Raw genomic sequence first — 20,898 nt, forward strand, 5'->3', positions numbered from 1 at the left:
TTATGCACAGTGATGTTTTCTGTCCTCATGTACTGTCAGGTGGACATTCTTGCTCACAGTGATGTCCTGGTGGACAAGGGTGATTGCAGCTGTGTTCAGTATTGTGGGCAGACACCTACGTATTCATGGTAAGTTATGCCATTCTGGAGGGGGAGTTGCAGACACTTGGTGCTGGTTTTGTGTATCCGGTTCTGCACCCAGGTACAGTACTGGCAGAGGATCCTTTACTTGTACGCCCATCAACATGACAATATGGGCTTATCTTGCTGTGGCAATGCCTCACAGCTGTACAGATTCGCACAGGTCAGCCAGGGGCAGGGGCCATGGGTTAGGACATTTACCCTATTGTGGTGTATGGGCAGGTGTGTAGCCACCCATGTATGTGTTTGCAGCTGGGGATAATTTATGCACACAACTTGGTGTCGGACCCTGCACATTCCATGCTGCCCATGCCTCCCCCGTTATTCTAACCTCTTCCATACATTATCCATACATTCTCTGATACTTTCCCTAATGGTATCACCCCATCACAGGTGTGTGTTAGTGTTGGTCCACAGTTCATGCAGTGGGACATGGTGGACATGTTACTGTGGTTTGTCCACATGGCCTTGCATATGGCATATGTGGAGTGTGTTATGTTGTTATTTGGGTGTCTGTCACATAACATGCATTGGCAGTACATGTGAGACACAGGCCTTTGGCAGACGCCTGTAGGGCATTAGGTGTTGCTGCATGCCTGATGTGGCGGTCATTGTATTCTGTCAGTCCTACAGTCCCAGATGACCATACAGTATATTCCCCTGGGGTGGCAAGGTAGATGTGATAGGTGTTCATGACAACACCTCCTAACACTCTTGCTCAGGTGGTGTGGATGCTGGCAGTTTGCTACCTACAGCTAGGGACACACCTGCATGGGACACCTGCACTACATGCTGCAGTCTTCCGCTATTGCCATATACAGGTGGGATCTTACTGTACCCATTCCCCACAGCAGGGATATGACCAGAGAGGTGCCTGTGGGTGCATTGGGCATTCCAGTTATGCTTGCATGTGCAGGTACATCAGCTGTTTCCCAATACAGCAGTCCTACCTCCTTTGTGACCTGCGAGTGTTTGGACAGACCACACCAGTATCCTCTACTACAGGACCAGATAATGTGATGCATACCTGTATGTACCTTTCCAAAATATATACTGTTTGTCTGGGGTAATTTGCCCTCTGTACTGCTTGTATATGTAGACCAACAGCCATACCATGTCAGTTTTTCAGATGGTGACACATATTATCACCATACATTTGCAATGGCTTACTGCTAGCTTGTGTTATACTGATGGGTATTGTGTAAGGCACTGCAGTTGTGAGGACTTGTCCCTATCATCAGCAGTAGTGGGGAATGGCCACCAAGCTTACCTCAACATGCATACATACCGACCACTCTCACATGATATGGGCACACACCAACCTAACTCACACATACCTGCATATTGTGCAGATGCTACAACCTATCCTACTACCTTGGCCACCTCTGTGCATCTGTGCTCCACTGGTATTAGACCTACACATACATGTTACTACATTTCTACATAGGGTTGTGGGGGTGTACACGAGACCATTACTATATAATAAAGTAGGGTTGGGGGGAGCACACCTGACTGTTTCTGCATTCCTACACAGGATTGGGGGGTCACACCTGACTATTTCTACATATCTACACAGGATTGGGGGGCATACCTGACTGTTACTACATTTCTATCTAGGATGGGGGGGGCACACCTGACTATTTCTACATTTCTACACAGGATTTAGGGGGCACACCTGACTGTTATTACATTACTATGTAGGATGGGGGGGGCACACCTGACACTTGTACACATTTGCTATGACTGTACTGGTATGTCAGGTACTCCATTTCATTCTGTATTCTAACCTATCATGCTGACTAGAGGCATACCAGTGTACTACAGATCTTACCTACATATTAGTTTCTGACTTCCTACCCTTCAGAACTAACGTCCCACCGCCTGACCTGCTGTAGTCTGTCTGTGTAGGCCTGGGGGGAGGGGGGTTACCCATAGTCATCATTCAGAGGCCATAGTACAGCCTTTGTTTGTGTTTGTCTACAGCTGTCTTGCTGGCTGTGACTGTTGTTGGGTATGTGAACCCCCCTGACTGGCAGGTGTGAGTCACTTACCTTGTGGCTGTTCCAGTATTGAGGGTGGTGCTGCAGGGCTGCCTATGTTGGATGCACATAGTACACTCCCTACACATGGTTGAGCACAGGTAGTGTCATGTTTGGCATCTTTTTTATTGTATGTGAGAGCCAGAGAGAGATGTTATTCCCTGTGTCCCTCCTGGGTCAGGATATGTACTATGCATTGCCTCTTTGCCAAGGCCAGGGCATACTGGGCACGCCTTCTTCTGCCTACTGGGGCAGGCTCAGGTTGTTCCTCCTCCGAGTCGCTCTGTGCCTGTGCAGCCCTTGGCAATGGTGGGGGGCTGTGTGTCCCCGCCCCCTGCTGTTCCTGCTTCAACTGTTTCCACAGGATCATATTGTGTAGCATGGCACATATGATGACAATTTGGTTGCATGTAGCTGGTGAGTACTGCAAGGCACCACCGGATGTGTCCAGGCACCAGAACCATGACTTGAGCATCCCAAACACATGCTCTACTTTAATTCTGGTCTGTTCGTGTGCCTCATTATGGAGTTCTTGTTCGGGTGTGTGTACATTTCTGATGGGTGTCATCAGCCACAGCTCCAGTGCATATCCAGCATCCCCCACTAGGTGACCGTGAGGGATGTCGCCATCGGCAAATCTATGGTACAGCTGCGTCAGATGCCAGATGTGGGAATTGTGATAGATTCCAGGGCAGCCAGCACACACATTCATTATTATGCCCTGGGCATCGCACATGACCTGGCAGTTGATGGAAGGGAAGCCCTTGCGGTTGATGTAGTCCCTACCCTGCTCACCAGGTGGTGCTTTGATCCATATGTGTGTGCAGTCTATAACACCCACTACCTCAGGGTATTCTGCTATTTGGTGGAACAGTTGCATATTGCTGGCCAATGCCTCAAGAGTGTTGGGGAAATAAATGTGCTCACCGACATGTGCTGACATGGCATCCAGGAACTAGTGGATTACCCTGGATGCTGATGCCTGTGACATCCCCATCATATCCCCAGTTGGCCTTTGGAAGGTACCTGTAGCTAGTATTCTTAGGCCTACACATACCTTGGTATCCACTAGGATGGGTTCCCCTCTGTTAGTTCTGTGTGTCAGGTGTGTCAGGTGTGGCCAGCACAGCTCAACAATTTGCTGTAGGAGGTCCCTGTCCACCCTATAGCACTCCACTATCTCCAGCTCATGTAGCCCATGGTAGGTTACCCTGGGTTTGTACACTCTTCTCCGTCTCCTCACTGTGGGTTGGTCGACAGCATTCGCATACACACCACCCTCAGCCTCTTCCACAAGTTGTTGTATGATAGGTATTGCAGCCCCTATCATTTTGTTGTTTTGTTTGTTAAAAGTTCCCCTCTTGTATACACCGGTGGTGTACAGTGTGGGGAAAAAACAGACGGGAAGGTGTTTGTATAGTTTATAGCAGTGTTCTGGGCTGAGCTGGTCTGCTGCCAGTGTAATTGGCTGATTCTGATACATTTTACCTGCCAGCTATGCTAGTTCTCCTTCATTACCTTTCTACTGCTGTTTTCCCTTCCCATTGCCTTCCCGTTTAAGGCCGGGGTGCGCGTGCAAACAGAGTGCTCAAATGTGCACAGAGCTTCTATTTCCTGGTTTAACTTTTTTTTATACCTTTAAAACCCGGTGCGCAGCGCGCACACCCGCTTAGGCAATGTAAAGAGTGCTAGGCAGACTCAGACACACCCCCTTGCTTAGCTGTGCTTAGCTAGGAGCAAACCTGAGCCACAGGCCTCCAATCCACTTCTTAAAAATGGAAGACGAAAAGAACACTATAAAATAAAATTAGTGCTATTTATTGTAAATCACACTTTCATCTAGGACAATGCTTCGCCTTCCTCAGACAAATAGCTGAAACGCTGTTACAAATTCCTTTTATACAAGCAAGTTAATAACCCCATCAATTAACTTGGGTTTTTAGTTGCCTTGACAACATATCAGCACAGCCTACTACAATAGAAAATGTTAAAAATGCGTGTGTAAACTTTAATAAATAATCAAATCAAAAGAAACCAGAAATTAAAAATATTAAAAATACTTCAAATTAATCTAAAAAATGCAAATATTATATAAGATGCAAAAAATATATACGACATAAATAAATAAATCTATGTTATAATGCATTTATATTAACTAGGTTCTCTAACTAATATTATTTGCTCAATAAAACTTATATTTAACAAACACCACATTAAATATACCTAACCTAAAAAATCAACTTATAATACCATGAGTTGGACATTTGATAATTATATTATTATCTGTCCATAGTAAAAAGCTTCAAAAGGCATTTGATGGAAAAATTATCATTAATACCTGGGAACATATGAGCCCTTGTTCTAATCTGCCATTTCAATTCATCTATTTCCAGCATAACTTGCCAGGGTCCCCCTCGACTATCTTCAACTCTATGCTGCAACACTGTAAACTTAAAAATGTGACTTGGAAACTCAGAACAATGTTTAGCCAGAGCAATCCACTTACAGTATGCCTGACATACACACCCATAATGTCAGCTAACTCCTAGGCTTGCACCAAGCTATTCCTGCTCTCACACTATTGGGAGCTGACTAGCATGCTGGGGAGAACTGGGATTCACTATCCTTCCCCTCATTTGCATAGGATTGCCTGCTAATGCATTGTTACATGTCTCACACTGAGCCTCCCTCCTTAGCAACCACTACTCACTGGCCATGTTGTCTTCTGCCTGCCATTGATTTTCATGGCAGAATAGTGATTTTAGTTAGAATACTTATTTTAGGTTTATTTTATTATTTCTCCCCCAATCTCATTTGCGCGCTGCTGTCCTACGGTTAAACAGCCAAGATTGGCTAAAAAAAATAAAAGTTGATTTTTTTTATTTTTTAAGCTGTTTACAATGCCAATGGCCTTATACTTGGCTATTCCTAGATTGCACGGCAGACATATTGCCTGCTAAAGCTCCTGCACTAATCCTGCTTTTCATACAAGGCTTGCAGAATCCAAGGGAATGTCTCCAACCTGGGGGATAAGTGAAATGCTCTTATATGAGTACAGATAGCTGAAAAGAACTTGCATAGTATGATGGATTGGAGATGCAATTTAGTAATTATTCTGGTGTGCATGTTGCGATAAAAGTTATGTATGTAAAACACTATATATATATATATATATATATACATATATATATATATATATATATATATATATATATATATATATATATATTATATTCTATTATATATAGTATGTTATTAGAGATTCATACAAATCCCAACCAGTATATATGTCTGAGCCAGCTTATAGATCACTACCTTTTTTAAAACAAGTTTAGTAAAAAAGACAAGCTAAGGCCAAGACCATGCAAGTGAATTATGATACCATTAGGATGACAACATCTTCTTGTTCTAAATCTTCCTTGAGCTGTTCCATTTTGTCTGTAAGATCACTGATGTCCTTGCAGAGCTTTTGAATTTTTTCTTCCACTGCATGCATTTTCTTCTCTTCCTCCTCCTTAAGGTTACAGATGAAAATGTCTTCTTCGGTGAACAAAAACTGGTGTAGCTTCTCAAACTCCTTCTTTATCTGTTTTTCTGTGGCTTGGCTCTGATTCTAATAAAAAAAAACAGAGAGCCTCAGATAAAATAAGAGTAATATATACCAGCTTGCATTAACATCATTCACAGCTATGTGACAAATAGTGGATGTCAGCAAGAAAGAGATGAGGTAAATATCCAAATGTTAACAATTATAAAATAAGTAATCTTACTTGATTTGTTGTACCGATCATTAACAATAGCAATTTAAATTATAGATAGTTTGTTGGGAAGTATCCAAATCTGATTTACACTAAAATACAAGTAGAAGGGCACAGCTTTTAGTTTTTAGTTTCACTACTTGCTAATATATATATATATATATATATATATATATATATATATATATATATATATATTAGCAACATTTATACTCTGTCCTTCAGACAATGCACATTAACACAGATCTTGTTATTTGAGTAGCTTTCTAAGTTTATCAGAGCAACATTTACAGTCTATCCTTCAGACAGTGCATGCTAACACAAACCTTGTTATTCTAGCAGCTTTCTAAGTTTATAAGAGCAACATTTACAATTAGTCCATATTTTGAGGCCTTTTCCCCCGTTATTTGAGCTAAGAGGTTGAGAGGCATGTACAGAGGGCAGACCAAATACAATAAAAATCAGGTACATTCTGCAAAACTGATGAAATGTACCTGATTTTTCTTGAATTTCTCTGCTGTCTTGGTAGACTCTCATACCTCTGAGTTTTCCAAATTTTATAGTATAAGGAAAAAACAAAAGGAACGGAGATTCTGTTTTCTCCACTGCTTCTATTGAGCAGTATTAGTTGGTGTACTGAGCAAGCATGGAATGGAAGTCCCACACACATGCGCAGCACATCGAGAAACACGGAAGAATATGAAACAACAAGGAGGAACACTACCGTGCCATTACACAAAGACATTATTTAAGGGCAAGCGATTTCTTTCTTAAACAACGTTACTGTAAAATCGCAATAACCGACTCATGGTTGTGTGTATATGAGGATTCATCCACGGCTGGCTTTGTTTAGTCACTCAGGCTTCTCCCTTGTGATCAAATCACATTAACCATGGGTAAATTCTCATATACCCACACCCAATCATTGGTTATTGCTTAATTATCATTCCTTTATTTAGGTCCAAAATTAGGATAAATAACTGCATAATATGTATGCATATGTATGCATGTGTACGTGTGTGTGTGTGTATGTGTGGTGTGTGTCTGAGTGTCTGTGTATGTGCATCCTAATTACATAGTCACAAAATGAAAACATGTAACTGGCGCAGGATGTACATGCTTAAAATTATGCACATCCTATGCACATTATCTTCGTTATCCACAAATGTATTCACATTCTGTGTATGTCATAAAATCTCCACCCAATCAGAAACATTAGTCTAAAAACCCATGTTAGTCATGGCGAAATAAATTTTGCAAAAAGAAACTACACATACCGCATGCAATAAAAATAAACATTGCCCCCTCATAAAACTTCTACCCTTTTCTAAAGCAAAACCCAACAACATGAATATGAATGTGTGTGTGTGTGTGTGTGTGTGTGTGTGTGTGTGTGTGTGTGTGTGTGTGTGTGTGTGTGTGTGTGTGTATATATATATATATATATATATATATATATATATATACACCAACATGCCAACTTACTCCAACCAGACATTTATAAAATAATATTCATGGGAAAAGTGACCTGATCCTATGGAAATAAGCTAAATAATCTTAAACTATCTTCTGATATAAATACACTATACAACAAACAAATCTTAATATAACCCACACTGTACTACTAAAGTAATACCAAAAACATACCTAGGATCTTAATAAAATCCAATAAAATCACTTTAGCTGTATCAAAGAAAAACACCCATGAAACAGCCTGTTCATATGATTATAAATCAGCTATGTAAGTCCTATTCAGTAGACATCTTAACATACAAAGTAATTATCTAATTCCAATGAAATAAATGGGAAACAATTATTCAATTACATACAACAATAAAACATATAAACGTATAAATATATAAAGATGTGGAGGTCTAGTTTATGTGGAACATGAAACACCTCATAATCCCTAATCCTACTGTATGAGATTATTTTATGTATCAGAATTCAGACCTAACACACACACACACACACACACACACACACACACACGCTACACTTATCGTAACACTGGACCCCCAATAAAGTGTTTGCTAAAAACATGCATTTGATACCGGGTGTAGATAAACGTTTCTGTATATTCTTGGTGTATCATTAGGATTATTTATACTCAACAATTTATCTGCATAATACACATATGAAAAAGAAACAGTGACACTCCAAAATTGCCACCAGTTTACCCTAAGTCCATCTTCATCTGCTGGCTTGGAGACATAATCAGAGACAGATGGATCAGTACAATCATGCCCATATATTACAGGACTCCCTCTGTCATGACTGTAGTTTCCACGTTGCCTCTGCCATATATACCACCTCATGAAGAAAAAAAAAAAAAAACCCAGCAAAGCCAAAAGTCTTTAAACCTCCCAAACAAAACAGTCACCCAAATGTTACAACAGACTAGAATAGATATGGATATTGCTCTAGTTTCTTTTTAGTGCCAAAAGAGACATAGGACCTTAAGCCAACTTACAATTTGACTGGTTAATTACCTCAACCTTACAGAAACCTTTATCATAGTCTTGGTACAATTGATTCTTCCTTGTCTAGTAGAAGAAGAAGACTGGCGTTGTTCTTTGGACCTTGTGTACACTGATATGCATTTCAAAAATCACAATGAAACCTAAGAGTTTTCTACATTGCAAAGATAGAGCCAGTCTACTTCATTTTTGAATTATACAATGTGGCTTCACGTTAGCTTTCTGTGTCCTTACCAGATGCACATCACTGTCTGCAGCTCACCTGTGACTGCTTTTAGCCTATGCACCTCATAGACAGGTAACTGAATGCTAGCTGCTATATTTATACAATGCCTAGCATCATTGAGGGAGTCTCTCATCAAGTTGTTTCATTCTCTAGGAATAATGCTGTATCTCTCCAAGTTACAAATATACTCTACACAGATGCTCACAGACAGAACTTGCAGTTTTAATACACTGCTTTTGTAGCACAAGTCTCCCTACAGGCAGAATACAGTCTTTCCAAGCAAAAGTCTCATATTTTTCCATCTATAAACATATCTCTGTCTCAGAGTGGATGGTCTCATTAAAATGGGCATCCTCATTGTTACTTATGGAAGACAGCACAGGGGAGTTCTTCAGTGTACCTTTTTAGGATCATTGGTCTCAGAATGCACATTTTCTTGTTTGTAAGATCCACATTCATCCATCTTGAAGATGTCACTTTTTGTTCGATGAATCAAAAAAAGTCTTCTTAGGCAATTACTTCTGTTTGTTCCTTTGCTACATTCACCATGGATGCATCAGCTTTGGGATGGGAGTAGCATTCAACCTGCAGACAGTTCAATGAGTTTTCACGTCACTAGAACTTTCCTTCATATCTAATACTGGAGATGAAAGCAGTCTTTGTAACCCTTTAAGACTTCCAAAACTCCATCTAGTGGGAGCTCTCAATAAGCATTTGGACAATATGGCAGTTCTGTAGTAAAAGGATCATAGGAGGTTACCAGGCTAACACCCTCAGAACTTTTTAAGCCTAGCCATTCATGTCCCAGTTTTCACAATTATCAATACCTACAGATACAATGGCTTTTTTATACACCTGTGCCTTAGGGCATCTACAAGATGTCCTTATCCATAAGGGACAGAGGCAACAAGCCAAGGGTGAATTTTCAATTTTCCATCCATTGAACCAAGCTCAATTTGAATAGGCTTAGGGAAGAGCTCTGTTTCACATGATTGAGGAGTCTGTCCCAGAGAGGGGTAATCTCTGAGATACACACCTGTCCATCCAACATGTTTTGTTTATGACACAGATGAGGATAAGATCCTTAAGTCAGGTAATTCTAGTGCTGTTTGTTTTGCAAATCTTTAGCAAATCCATCAGGGATGGATCAGAGAATGTCTTTTAGGTTAGACATAGATCGCCCCTCAGTAATCTGTAGAAGACGCAGTACAGGGAAGGAGATTTGAGCTGGTTCTGTTAGGGCATGTTATTTACACCCTGTTTCCTTCATTAAGGAACCTCTGTGGCCACTCCAGCTGTTGTAAATGCTTGGTGGTTAGATTCTTGCCAAAGGGTTGAACTTGATCTTATATCCTATGCCAAGAAGTTGAGAGATTCTAGGCATAGGTGATACCTAGCAGCCATTTCTTCATGGCTTTCCACAACTCCTGGGACTAATTCACCTTAACATAAACAAAGCAAATGCCTGTTAATGCCATATAAATGGTTACTCAGTCCTTTTTATATTCAGAAGACTTTCCAGAAAAGGGATAAAAATGTTGTAACCATTTTGCATCTCAAACTACTTTTTTCTTCTTCTCAGTTCCACAACTAAGGAATCTATTGAGGGTCACTGCCATTCATATGTGGCCATCTGCACTCCCCCACTGTTTCTCCAAATTTTCTGTGATGGTGAGATTTGCTCAGAAGGCAGAGCTCAACAGAACTAAAGTTTTATATATTTTAGTTTACTATCAAAAAACCAACAGTCAAAAAAAAAAGTTCAGAATATCGAACAGAACCTACGACATCCTACATATTAACTAGGCATAAATGCTGAATCTGTGAACAAATTCAGCAGATTCAACATTTATGTTGAATATCGAAAGTGACATCAGTGTAGGTGCAAACGTAAGGTAAATTCCTACACTGGCATTCACTTTTTAGCAGGGGAGCAAGCCATCCTGCGCCGTCCACACCCCCTGCAAACTATGTATTTCAACTCCAAGATCACACTACAGTGAGGAAAGGGATGCATCTCCCAATCCGCACTATATTGTGATGTCTGTGCAGAACATTGATTACATATTAACGAATGCACAGTTGCATTTGCTGATATTTACTCTCGCTCTCCTAACGTTCGGCAACATGGAAATCGGCCAACTGCCATTTGTCTTTCCATGTTCACCAAACCTGCCTTCAATATTTTAATAGTAAAGATATATCTATATCTCCTGTCTATATACATACACATATATATATATATATATATATATATATATATACACACACACACACACACACACACATATATATATATATATATATATATATATATATATATATATATATATATACATATACATATACACACACACACACACACACACACACACACACACATATATATATATATATATATATATATATATATATATACATATATACATATATACGTGTGTGTGTATGTGTGTGTGTGTGTATACTAGTACTTCTGAACTTCAGTAAGATGTTTGGCAGAGTAATTTATACTTTACAGGATATTGGCAGGAAAATTAAGTGATGTGTAGTAGGATGCAAAATGGTGAAGTGGAATAAAGACAGGCTGACTGGAAGTAGAAGGCAATTTGTTAGTGGAGAACTTTCAGTAGAAAAGCCATAAGCAGTAGGGTGACACAGTTCAGTGCTGAAATAGTCCTGTTTAGTATAGTAGTGTGAGATATCACATTTGGTTTGAACGGCAAAACTAGTATGGATGCTGCTGCTATGGTGACTGCTATGGAAGTCATGGATGGACTGCATTCTTCTAAGAAACCTTTTGGCAGCTTGCTTTTTGTGCAGATAAAGAACAATTTAAAATTTAATATAAAAAGAACAAGGATATACATGCCTAGAGCGAGGAAACTATTATAAAATTATACCCTATGTGGGAGTGACACTAAGCAGGACTGAGACTGAAAATTATGCCAGAGAAATAATATCTCTGAGGCTGAGTCATGCAGTGCAATATTAAAAGGTGGTGGGGATATCCAGCAGGATGCAGGGGTACAGAGTACAAAGTACAGATTTCAGAAACACTGTAATCATCTCTCCCTTGTTCAGGGTTTGGCAAGGATGAATCTGGAGGGACATCTAAACTGTGGAGGCCAGCCAACAAGATAGATGTTACAGTTATGGAAAGCATATGCTGCAGACTTAAAGTGATGAGAAGAATAAAGACTGGGATTTGAGGGGAGGGTTAGAAAAAAGAGTTTGTTCACATTAGAAGAGGGCAGTGAAAGGCAGCAGGCGACTTATATGCAGTGTGCTGTTTAGGGCAAGTAGGTTACATAGTTGAAAGGAAGGACAGTGGGGTAGATGATCATATGGGTAGTAGCTGAAATAGAGATAGTTCAAGACACAGTCAAGGACATTGTCCTTCATGCAGAAGGCAATAAAGCTGTGGAATAGTCTACCTTAGCAAATGTATAAGTCAAAAGTGAATTTTAGATTGGATTGTGGCAGAGCAAGAAAAGGGTACAGCTTAAGAGATACATCTGTGTTTGGGATAGTTGCAGCACTGTCTGGGCTTGACAGAAACTAGTGGTGCTTGTTCTGCTAGCTTGTTTTTTTATATTGACATGGCAATTCTTGTAGTGTAAATAGTAATTTTGAAGTGAAGATTCATCATGGCACTCATATAGTAGTGGTATGTATAGTTTTGTCCTTCACTATTACAGTATTAGTAATTTAAAAATGACTGGAATAAAAGATCCCTCTGTAGGCCTTCATCCTCATTGTTATCTGACATTAGCCATAAATTCGGTTGCTTTACACTGTTTCTTCTTCCTGTCCAGTATAATTCAATAATTTGGTCCTAAACTAATTATGGGTGATGCTGATATAAAAATCTTTCTCATAAAATCTACCAACCCATAATAAAACAATATTGCAGAATTTTAAGGTCGCTGCAGTCTTGTGTTCTGAGTTCACAATATATTTCTCATCTTCATATGTATGTATTCAGCTAATAATTTTTCAAATTCAGCTAATTATTTTACTTAATATCACAATCCCACTCTTGCTCTACTTCTGTTAGTGTATCATTTTCTAAATTGTTGTTATTTTGTATTATTTGCGCAGCACTTCAAGGAATGTGAGTTTCTATGATATGGGCCCCCTTATATATATACCCAAGTCCTCTGACATCTCTTTTACTCTCTAACATGTCCACATTATCATGGGTCTTTACTTTTTTATGAACAGAAATTATGGATCTTTTAAATGGTTATGAATAGACATTGGCTGTATAATGCTGCAACAGTTAGTATTACTGCTTTAGAACTTTTGTTTTGACAGGCAGTTCCCAACTGGGCTTCCTTCAGTGCAGAGGCTGCATGCCATTGGTGTGCTTATGTGGGTTTTACAGTCTGGGTACCAAGATATTGTGCAGGGGTTATTAGGAAGAAGAAAATATATATATATTTTTATTTCAGAATACTGGAACCATTGGACGCTATATTTGAGGTCTGTTTAATCTGCAGTATGAACGTATGTTTTCTGTGGCTTAAAAGTGTGTATAACCTTATGAGCTTGTCTCTGTAGTGACTTGTATTTGAAATGTAAAGTATAACTTGTTTCAGTTTCTCTTAGAGGACTTAATTGTTTGCATATAATTAAATCTCACAAGGGTTTATAGATAGGAAAATCATTGGCCATAACATGCAATTACAGTGTAATTCAAAGAAGTATCTCTCCACAAGGCAGACATTGATTTGCAGACACTTCAAAAATACTACCTCTAACCAAATGCCTACAATGAAAAAACAGTGACATATAAAATAACATCACAGGGACAAGCTTCACATGAATGTTAAACATTTTATTGTTAAGGGCTTTCATTCGTAAACAATGGAACTTCATCAGAACCATAAAATACATTGGTCACAGATCATTTTTTCTACAATGTAGGTCAGATGACATATAAAAAAATCAATCAACTAATTATTCCAAAAGATGATTCAATAAATTCACGAGTAAAACTTTTTCATAAAAAAGTCTTAAAAACAGTAATACTGTAATGTAAATACACTGCATCATAGTTTTGCTGATTTTACAACCAAAATACCAATAATGGTATAAAATCATTTAGTCCTGGAAATGTTACACCATTCAAAAAGGTCTGCCAATAATAGTCCCTATTTACCAGTTTGGTTTTCCAGTCACCTTCCAGTTAAATTTGCAGCCTCTTCTCTAATACAAACAAACAAGCAAACAAACAAACAAACAAATAAGTAAATAAATAAAAACTTTTTGTAGTTTGTGTTTAATAAGACAAATATGTTCATATACCCATGTTCTCAGAAGGCAGGTGACCATAAAACTACACTGGAGGACAGGGAATATTATTATTTTTTCTGTGTATATCATTTTGTCCCCAACATAATTAAAGAGGGAGGGTGGCTTAATGGTTAAGGTGTTTGCCTTATAAATACAAAGTACAGGGTGTGAGTCTCACAAGGGATAATTGGTTAGGCTTACAATGGCTCGCAAGGGCAGTTAGCCTAGTACTAACCTATGAACCTGAATTAGTACTGTTTTCATTATATTTTAAGTAAAATGTATTTATTCACTAAGCCATATTTTGTGGTTGGTGTTTATTATTCATCTATGTAGTATAGAGCATTATTTTCATAGGTTAGAATTATGTTAACTGCCCTCGCAGGCCATTTTACACCTATCCAATTATTCCATTTGGTGCTTAAAATTATTCTGTCCATTCGAAGTTTAGATTAACTTGACTTCTTTCAAGATCTATATTTATATATTATTCTAGTGATAATAACTAGATAGAAAAATAGATATTTTGAGGGGGCTAGTGCATTGGGATAAAGCATTTGCCAGCTTCCTCTGTCCATTAGAAGTATGGAGGAGTCCTGGGGTAAGTTTTTTATTTTCTACCCTACTTTAATGTGGCCAGGGATGAGCATTGTTTTATGTGGATGTAGAGTTTGTTCTAGAGTAGCTGTATCATCTGCAAAAGATTCCTTTCCTTCCAAACCATTCTGTTAATGTTACAGAAGAGGTTTAGGTCCCTTGATTGCATATTTCTGATACCATTGCACTTGTAAATATGAAGTAAATCCAACAGTAATGGTTTGGAAAATGCCTTGCATGCTAGACATAGGTCACCTCTTAGCAGTCCATAAGGGACTATATATAGTGACAAGGCTTTGAGGCATATGTAGAAGATATTGTTTGTATTGTATCCTTTTTGTAAGGTATTTTTGTGGGCATTGCAGTTGTTGCATGTGCCTGGACAGATACATGCCAAAACGGAAATTATACAATGACATCCCTGGATCTAGAATCCCCTTGCTTATGAGTTGTGCCATATAGAAGGGCATCCTTACCTCAGTGGGCACATGCTGATCAAATGTTAGGTCACTGTCCACATAAGTCCCCAAATCCTGAACTACTGGGTCAACTCTTAGGGGTGTGTTTTCAATGCGGTAGTTCCCCAGGGAAGTCAGCTTTGCAAACTAGATGATAATGAATTTTCTGGTATGTAGCTTTAGTCTATGACTTTAGTACCAGTTATTTATTTGGGACAAGCCTTCCTGTAGGATGGCTGAATGTTTTGAGGATTCAAGCACTGCCTCTACCTTGCAGTCATCTGCTAATTTAGTTAGCTAGAGCCCATTAGGACTGCCTTTTACTTCTAAGAAGTAGATGCTGAACAGAACAGGTATACGCACTGAACCCTGGGGACTCCACTGGTGACTGGTCTTTTTGTGGAGGTAGTTTCCCATATTTTGATCTCCTGCATCCTATATGTGAGCCAGTTCACCATTCAATGGGTGATTAAAGGGTTTATTCCTTGTTTATTAAGCTTATCTATTATACCTGAGTAGGGGATTGTGTCAAAAGCCTTGGCCATGTCAAAGAAGTCAGTGTGTACTGTTTTACCTTCATTCATTGCTTTGATGACCTTTTCAAAAAAGTCTACCAGGCTGAGTAAGCATGAACTGCCCTTGACAAATTCAAACTGAGATGGGTCAAGTGTTTGTAGGTTCCCTATGACCTTATTGATTAATTCCATGGCAATTCTTTCTATGGCTTTGCACATGAGGCTTGTCAAACTTTGTAATTGCCAGGGTCCATGGGTGGCCCTCCCTTATGCATGGAAATAACTGTTGCAGTTCTCCATTTATTTGGTACCAAACTCATGTGGAGGTTAAGGTTGAAAAGTGTTGTTAAGATTGTGGCTAAATCATACTTCATATTATTCAAGATGCATCCTAAGATATTCTTAGGATCCATTGATGCAATATTTCTGCTTCTGATAGTACTTTCAGGACTTGGTGTTGTGTGATTGCTGATGAGTCACTTTCAGATATTTCATGTGAGATAGATGGGTGAAAGAGGGGTAGAGTTTGACCTGGTGTCAGAACTATGGCCTCAAGCTAAATGCCAAAAAGTGCATAGTCATCCCCCTTTGGGAAAAAAACAAAGTGCCCATGAACTACCACATAGGTGGTAATCCACTAAGTACGGAAAATGTAATTAGGGATCTGGGGACCCAAGTAGATAGCAACCTCTCCTTTGATAATTTGCCAAAGTGGTTAGAATATCCTTCTATGTAGCCCACCTAATCATGAAAGGGTTCACATCTAGATCAAGAGAGGTCATTGTGCCCCTCTACTCATCGCTCATCAGGCCCATAATAGAGTACAATGCCCAGTTTGGGATGTACCTTACTCAACATCTGCAACAGCTGGAAAGACCACAGAAGTACCTCACTAAGAGGATCGTGGGCCTCAAAGAGATGCCCTATGCAGCTCGACTAAAGAAACTCCAGCTCTACTCGGTTGCTTACTGCCTACTCAGAGGCGATCTCTGCCTGACGTACAAGGCCATGTCTAACCCAGAATTAATGGACATGCTCCACCTCAAGAAAACCAAATCTCTTAGAGCCACATGCTCCAGGGATTTAAATCTCAGCACAACAATAAATAGGACATGCTGGAGAGATAGATTCCTGTCCCAGAGACTTCCCTCGCTCTGGAATAGAATCCCAATCTATGTTAGGCAAAGCCCCTCACTGACTCTCTTCAAGAGAAATCTTGACGTGTGGATGGGAAATCATAAATTTACCTCTGGGATCACTTCAATGGCCCTGCTGGACAGAGGCTCAGGAAACTAATCTAAAAGGGAGGCGAAAGCCAACACATTCTGGCTAGGCTTATAAATGCCCTTGGGAAGATACCCTAGTACCTACCTATGAACCTATGAATCTACAACTTCAGAATAGGTAACATCATTTACAATCAGCTCAGTGCATTGTTGCATTGTGATGCTCAGATTACAAACATAAAGAAAATGGCCTTGTGATTGTCTATTGCTTGGGTGGATATTTTTCCTTGAACTTGGCTTTGATAGATTTAATTATCTGAGTTGTTTATTTAATTTTAATGGTGAAGGCTCTATTATTCCCTATACTGCTCTTCTTACTTTTAACCAATAATCTGTTACTTTTATTGTAAAGCTTGTTACTATTAAAGTTCTTCTAATTTGACTGGCCTGATGGAAGCGTTTAGTAAACTTGAAGCGGACTTGTTGAAGTTAAAATGGATGCAGTTGCAACGGCAACACTTCGAGGTATGTTTACGTAGGAAAATTATACCTCGTGGGTTACGTGTATTGAAAATGCCGACCACGGGCAACGAATTAAGGAACATTTGTACCACATACGCATAGGTTCCGAACACAATGCATTGGCAAAACATGTGATAAATAATGATCATACACATGAGTTTAGATTTTCAGTGTTACAATCTGTTACCCCTGGACTCAGAGGAGGTGATATTAGGGGTTACACAGAGGGCTGTGAGATGAAATGGATTGTTAGGTTTAGAGCGGATAGGGTTCCTGGGCTCAATGAGAAGATACCCATGAAACCGGCCTTACAAAACAGAAGGCTGAAGCTGATTTAGTTGGACCAGTTCTTAATAGTATAGCTGATATATATTTTTAAAATTTTGAATGTTGATTAAAAATGCGTTAGGTTTTGCATTTAAATTATGTTACATTTTATATGAGCAAGACTTTAATAATTGATTTATTGGTAGGATGTGATGTCATAATTAATTCATTATATAAATGGTTTCATTTTTGTTTGTGATACACGGTCTGATGAAGCCAGATTGGTGAAAGCGCTTACCGTTTATATCAATAAATAGACTAAGATTTTTTAACTACATTTCATCATTTGGATTTATCATATCTCGTATTTTGGAGTTATTACATATGGAATCTTTCTGTGACGTGTTGTTTATAATAGACTGCCTTGGTTTGTTTCCGTGTAGTGACTGCTTTTTCTTTATATTTAATTTTAATAGTGAAGGCTCTATCATTCCCTATACTGATCTTCTTACTGTTAATCAATAATCTGTTACATTTATTGTAAAGCTTGTTACTATTAAAGTTCCACTGGGGGAGGGGGTGTTAGTTTTTGTGGTATGCACTTTGCTTGTTTCTAACAGGTGCAGCTAGATCTATGCAGGTGTTTATGCTGGTATAGTTTAACAGTAAATGATTCCACATATTCAGTAGAATTAACTGTGTTCGATGCGGATTTGAAGCTTGTCAATGTATCACTTAGGAGTAGGTAGTTTGTCTTGGAAAAAGTTTTATAGGTACCAGGGAAAGTGGTCCCTAAATTTAATTTTATTTCAAAGGAGACAGCTTTATGGTTACATACATACATACATGCATACAAATATTTCAAGCATGGCCATTAATGCCTTTCTAGCTTGCCAATATACCAAAACACTTGTTCCCATAATATGTATCCAGGCTGTTCTTAAAAATATCTAAACTATTACTTGCTTTAATGTAATTTGGTAGTCTGTTCCATGCATTACCTACTCTGTCAGAGAACCAATTAGTACACTTCTCATTCCTATAGAATCTCCTACATATGTTGTAAAAAAAGTTCTAAGCTTGTTTCCTGTTTTCCTGTAACTAGTCTAGTCCAGATGCAGATTTGTTGTGTCCAGGACTATTTGTAAGCTTCTGAGCCCCCCCAAACCTTTTTGTGTTAGAGGGAAGCCTTCAGCTTATCAGTGGGAGTGGTAAGTACTAGGTAGCCTATCTACCACGAGAGGAGTGGTTTCTGGCCCAGAAATTGTAGTTTATTGGCCGTTTCGGCAGTTTTTCCATCTCTTTCAACTTTCTGGTTTAAAAGCACGCGTTTGCTCTTGTTTCCCCCTTTCCTGTAACTAGTCTAGTCCAGATACAGATTTGCTGTATCCAGGACTGTTTGTAGGCTTCTGAGTGGTGCCAAAAAGATTGCTCTTCAATTATTCCCTTAGATCTGCTAGTTCTCTCCTCTCTTGCACTTTTACTAGCTTATTAGTCTAACAATTTACCAGACTTCTTGTAGCAATTATTGTAGCACACAAAAGTGCTACCAGCACTGAATGTTCTACAAGAAAACAGCTCCAGTACGTATTATTAATGACCACCCCTCCAGGCATGTCTTAAGGTCAGTTCCCTGTGCTTTTTCCTATTAACCTGATGAACTTGGGCATCCTGAGGCAATATAGCAACTGCCTCATGTGCACTGACAACTCTCTCCTCTTACCTCCCAACAGTCAGACTTGTGAGAGAAGCACTTATATATCCAAATTGGAAGCCATGCACTCTCCAGCCAAGACTGGAAAAGCTGGTCAAGAGGAGAAGGTCAACACTTGCACCACACCACATGGAATACATAGCCTTCCAGAATACACACCAGCACTGCCTTCACATAAAAACACAAATCACACACCCACCTTCGTGGAGGTTCTCAATAAAAATCTAGCCAAACAGCAGAGGCCTCCAAGGCAGAATCACACTTGACCACTAGTCACGAGACACATAACTCTCCTAAATAGTGCGCCATTCAACCAAAGCCCCTAAGGCAAAACAGCATGCCCAACACACTAGTCATAAGTCACTCAATAGTGAGGCAAACTGATGTCCCACTCACTAGGCTGAATAAGGAGAAAGTAACAGTCAGCTGCATATCAGGTTCCAGGATCCATCACATAACGCACGCACTCAGGTCCCTCAACAACAGGTACAAATATGACTCTGTCATTGTACATATGGGTGTGAATGACCCGAGACATACCTCCCTGGACTACATGAAAAGAGACATGGAGGAGCTCTTGGATTATGTAGCCCAGGCAGGCATGACCCTAGCCCTGAGCAGCATCCGACCATTACCCAGTATGATACCACAGTACAAGCAGAAAATTTCTGGTGTCATTCCAAGGGGATCCAGTATCTGTCTGCCTGGGATAACATGACTGACAAACCTCAATGCTTTTCTAGAGATGGCCTGCATCTGTCACCCCTATGCTTCCAGATACTGGCCAAGGCTCTTGCCACCCCTATAGTGCCTTTTTTAGGCTGTGTTCCAAAGACCTAATTACCACTGTAACAGCTACAAACAAGTGCAATCTGAGGGTAATGCTGCTCAATGCTAGAAGTCTAAATCTCAAAATGCACTCGCTCGAAGCACTCCTTAAAATGGAGAACATCGACATTTGTGCTGTAACAGAGACCTGGTTCAAAGCAGCAGAAAGGAACCCTGCACTACCAGGCTATAACTCATTCCACACCTTTCAGCCCCAGAACTTGGACCGAAGCTCCAAAGGCGGAGGGGTTTCCATATTCATAAAGGATGCACACACCTCCAGACTGGTAGCCCAACATAATGCATCAGAGAAACTTCAGGTGAAGCTAACTTTAGGTAAGACAGTGATTCAGGTTGTAGCCTGCTATAGGTCCCCAGCTATGTCCCAAGACTCACACTCCACATTCCTAAGCACCCTGGAGAATATTAGGATCCAACTTAACACTCTCATACTGGGTGACTTCAACTACCCCTCCATTAACTGGGTAAACTACTCATATACAAATACACTTGCTCAACATTTCCTGGAATTCATTAATTCCAATGCCCTGGACAGGTTGTTCTTACTTCCACTAAAGGGAGCAACATCCTTGACCTGGTCATTACTAACATGGGTAACCATTGCTCTACACCAATAGTCAACTCCTCCTTAGTTAGATCTGACCACAAACTAATCACCTTGAAAATCCACATCCCACCCCCCCCCCCACCGTAAAGGTAACCACCATGAAAAACTTCTCCAAAGCTAACTTTGGGCTCCTAAAAACAGAGGTGGCTAACTTCACGGTACCCATGCAAATGGAGAATAGCTGCATGACCGCTGAATCATA

At 39.6% G+C, this 20,898-nt stretch overlaps 1 protein-coding gene across 2 annotated transcripts in view; it reads right to left on the minus strand.

Moving 5' to 3' along the window:
* Nucleotides 1-20,898, minus strand: part of LOC122793576 (E3 ubiquitin-protein ligase TRIM35-like) — a 373,048-nt gene that overhangs the window by 219,113 nt on the left and 133,037 nt on the right. For both annotated transcript variants that reach the window (XM_044061742.1, XM_044061743.1), the window contains exon 3: nt 5,562-5,792. In XM_044061742.1, coding sequence (XP_043917677.1) covers nt 5,562-5,792 — 231 coding nt within the window. The remainder of the gene's footprint in view (nt 1-5,561; nt 5,793-20,898) is intronic.

This window comes from Protopterus annectens, chromosome 2.part0 (genome assembly GCF_019279795.1).
Source record: "Protopterus annectens isolate FY-2018-M chromosome 2.part0, PAN1.0, whole genome shotgun sequence".
Lineage (NCBI taxonomy): Eukaryota > Metazoa > Chordata > Ceratodontiformes > Protopteridae > Protopterus > Protopterus annectens.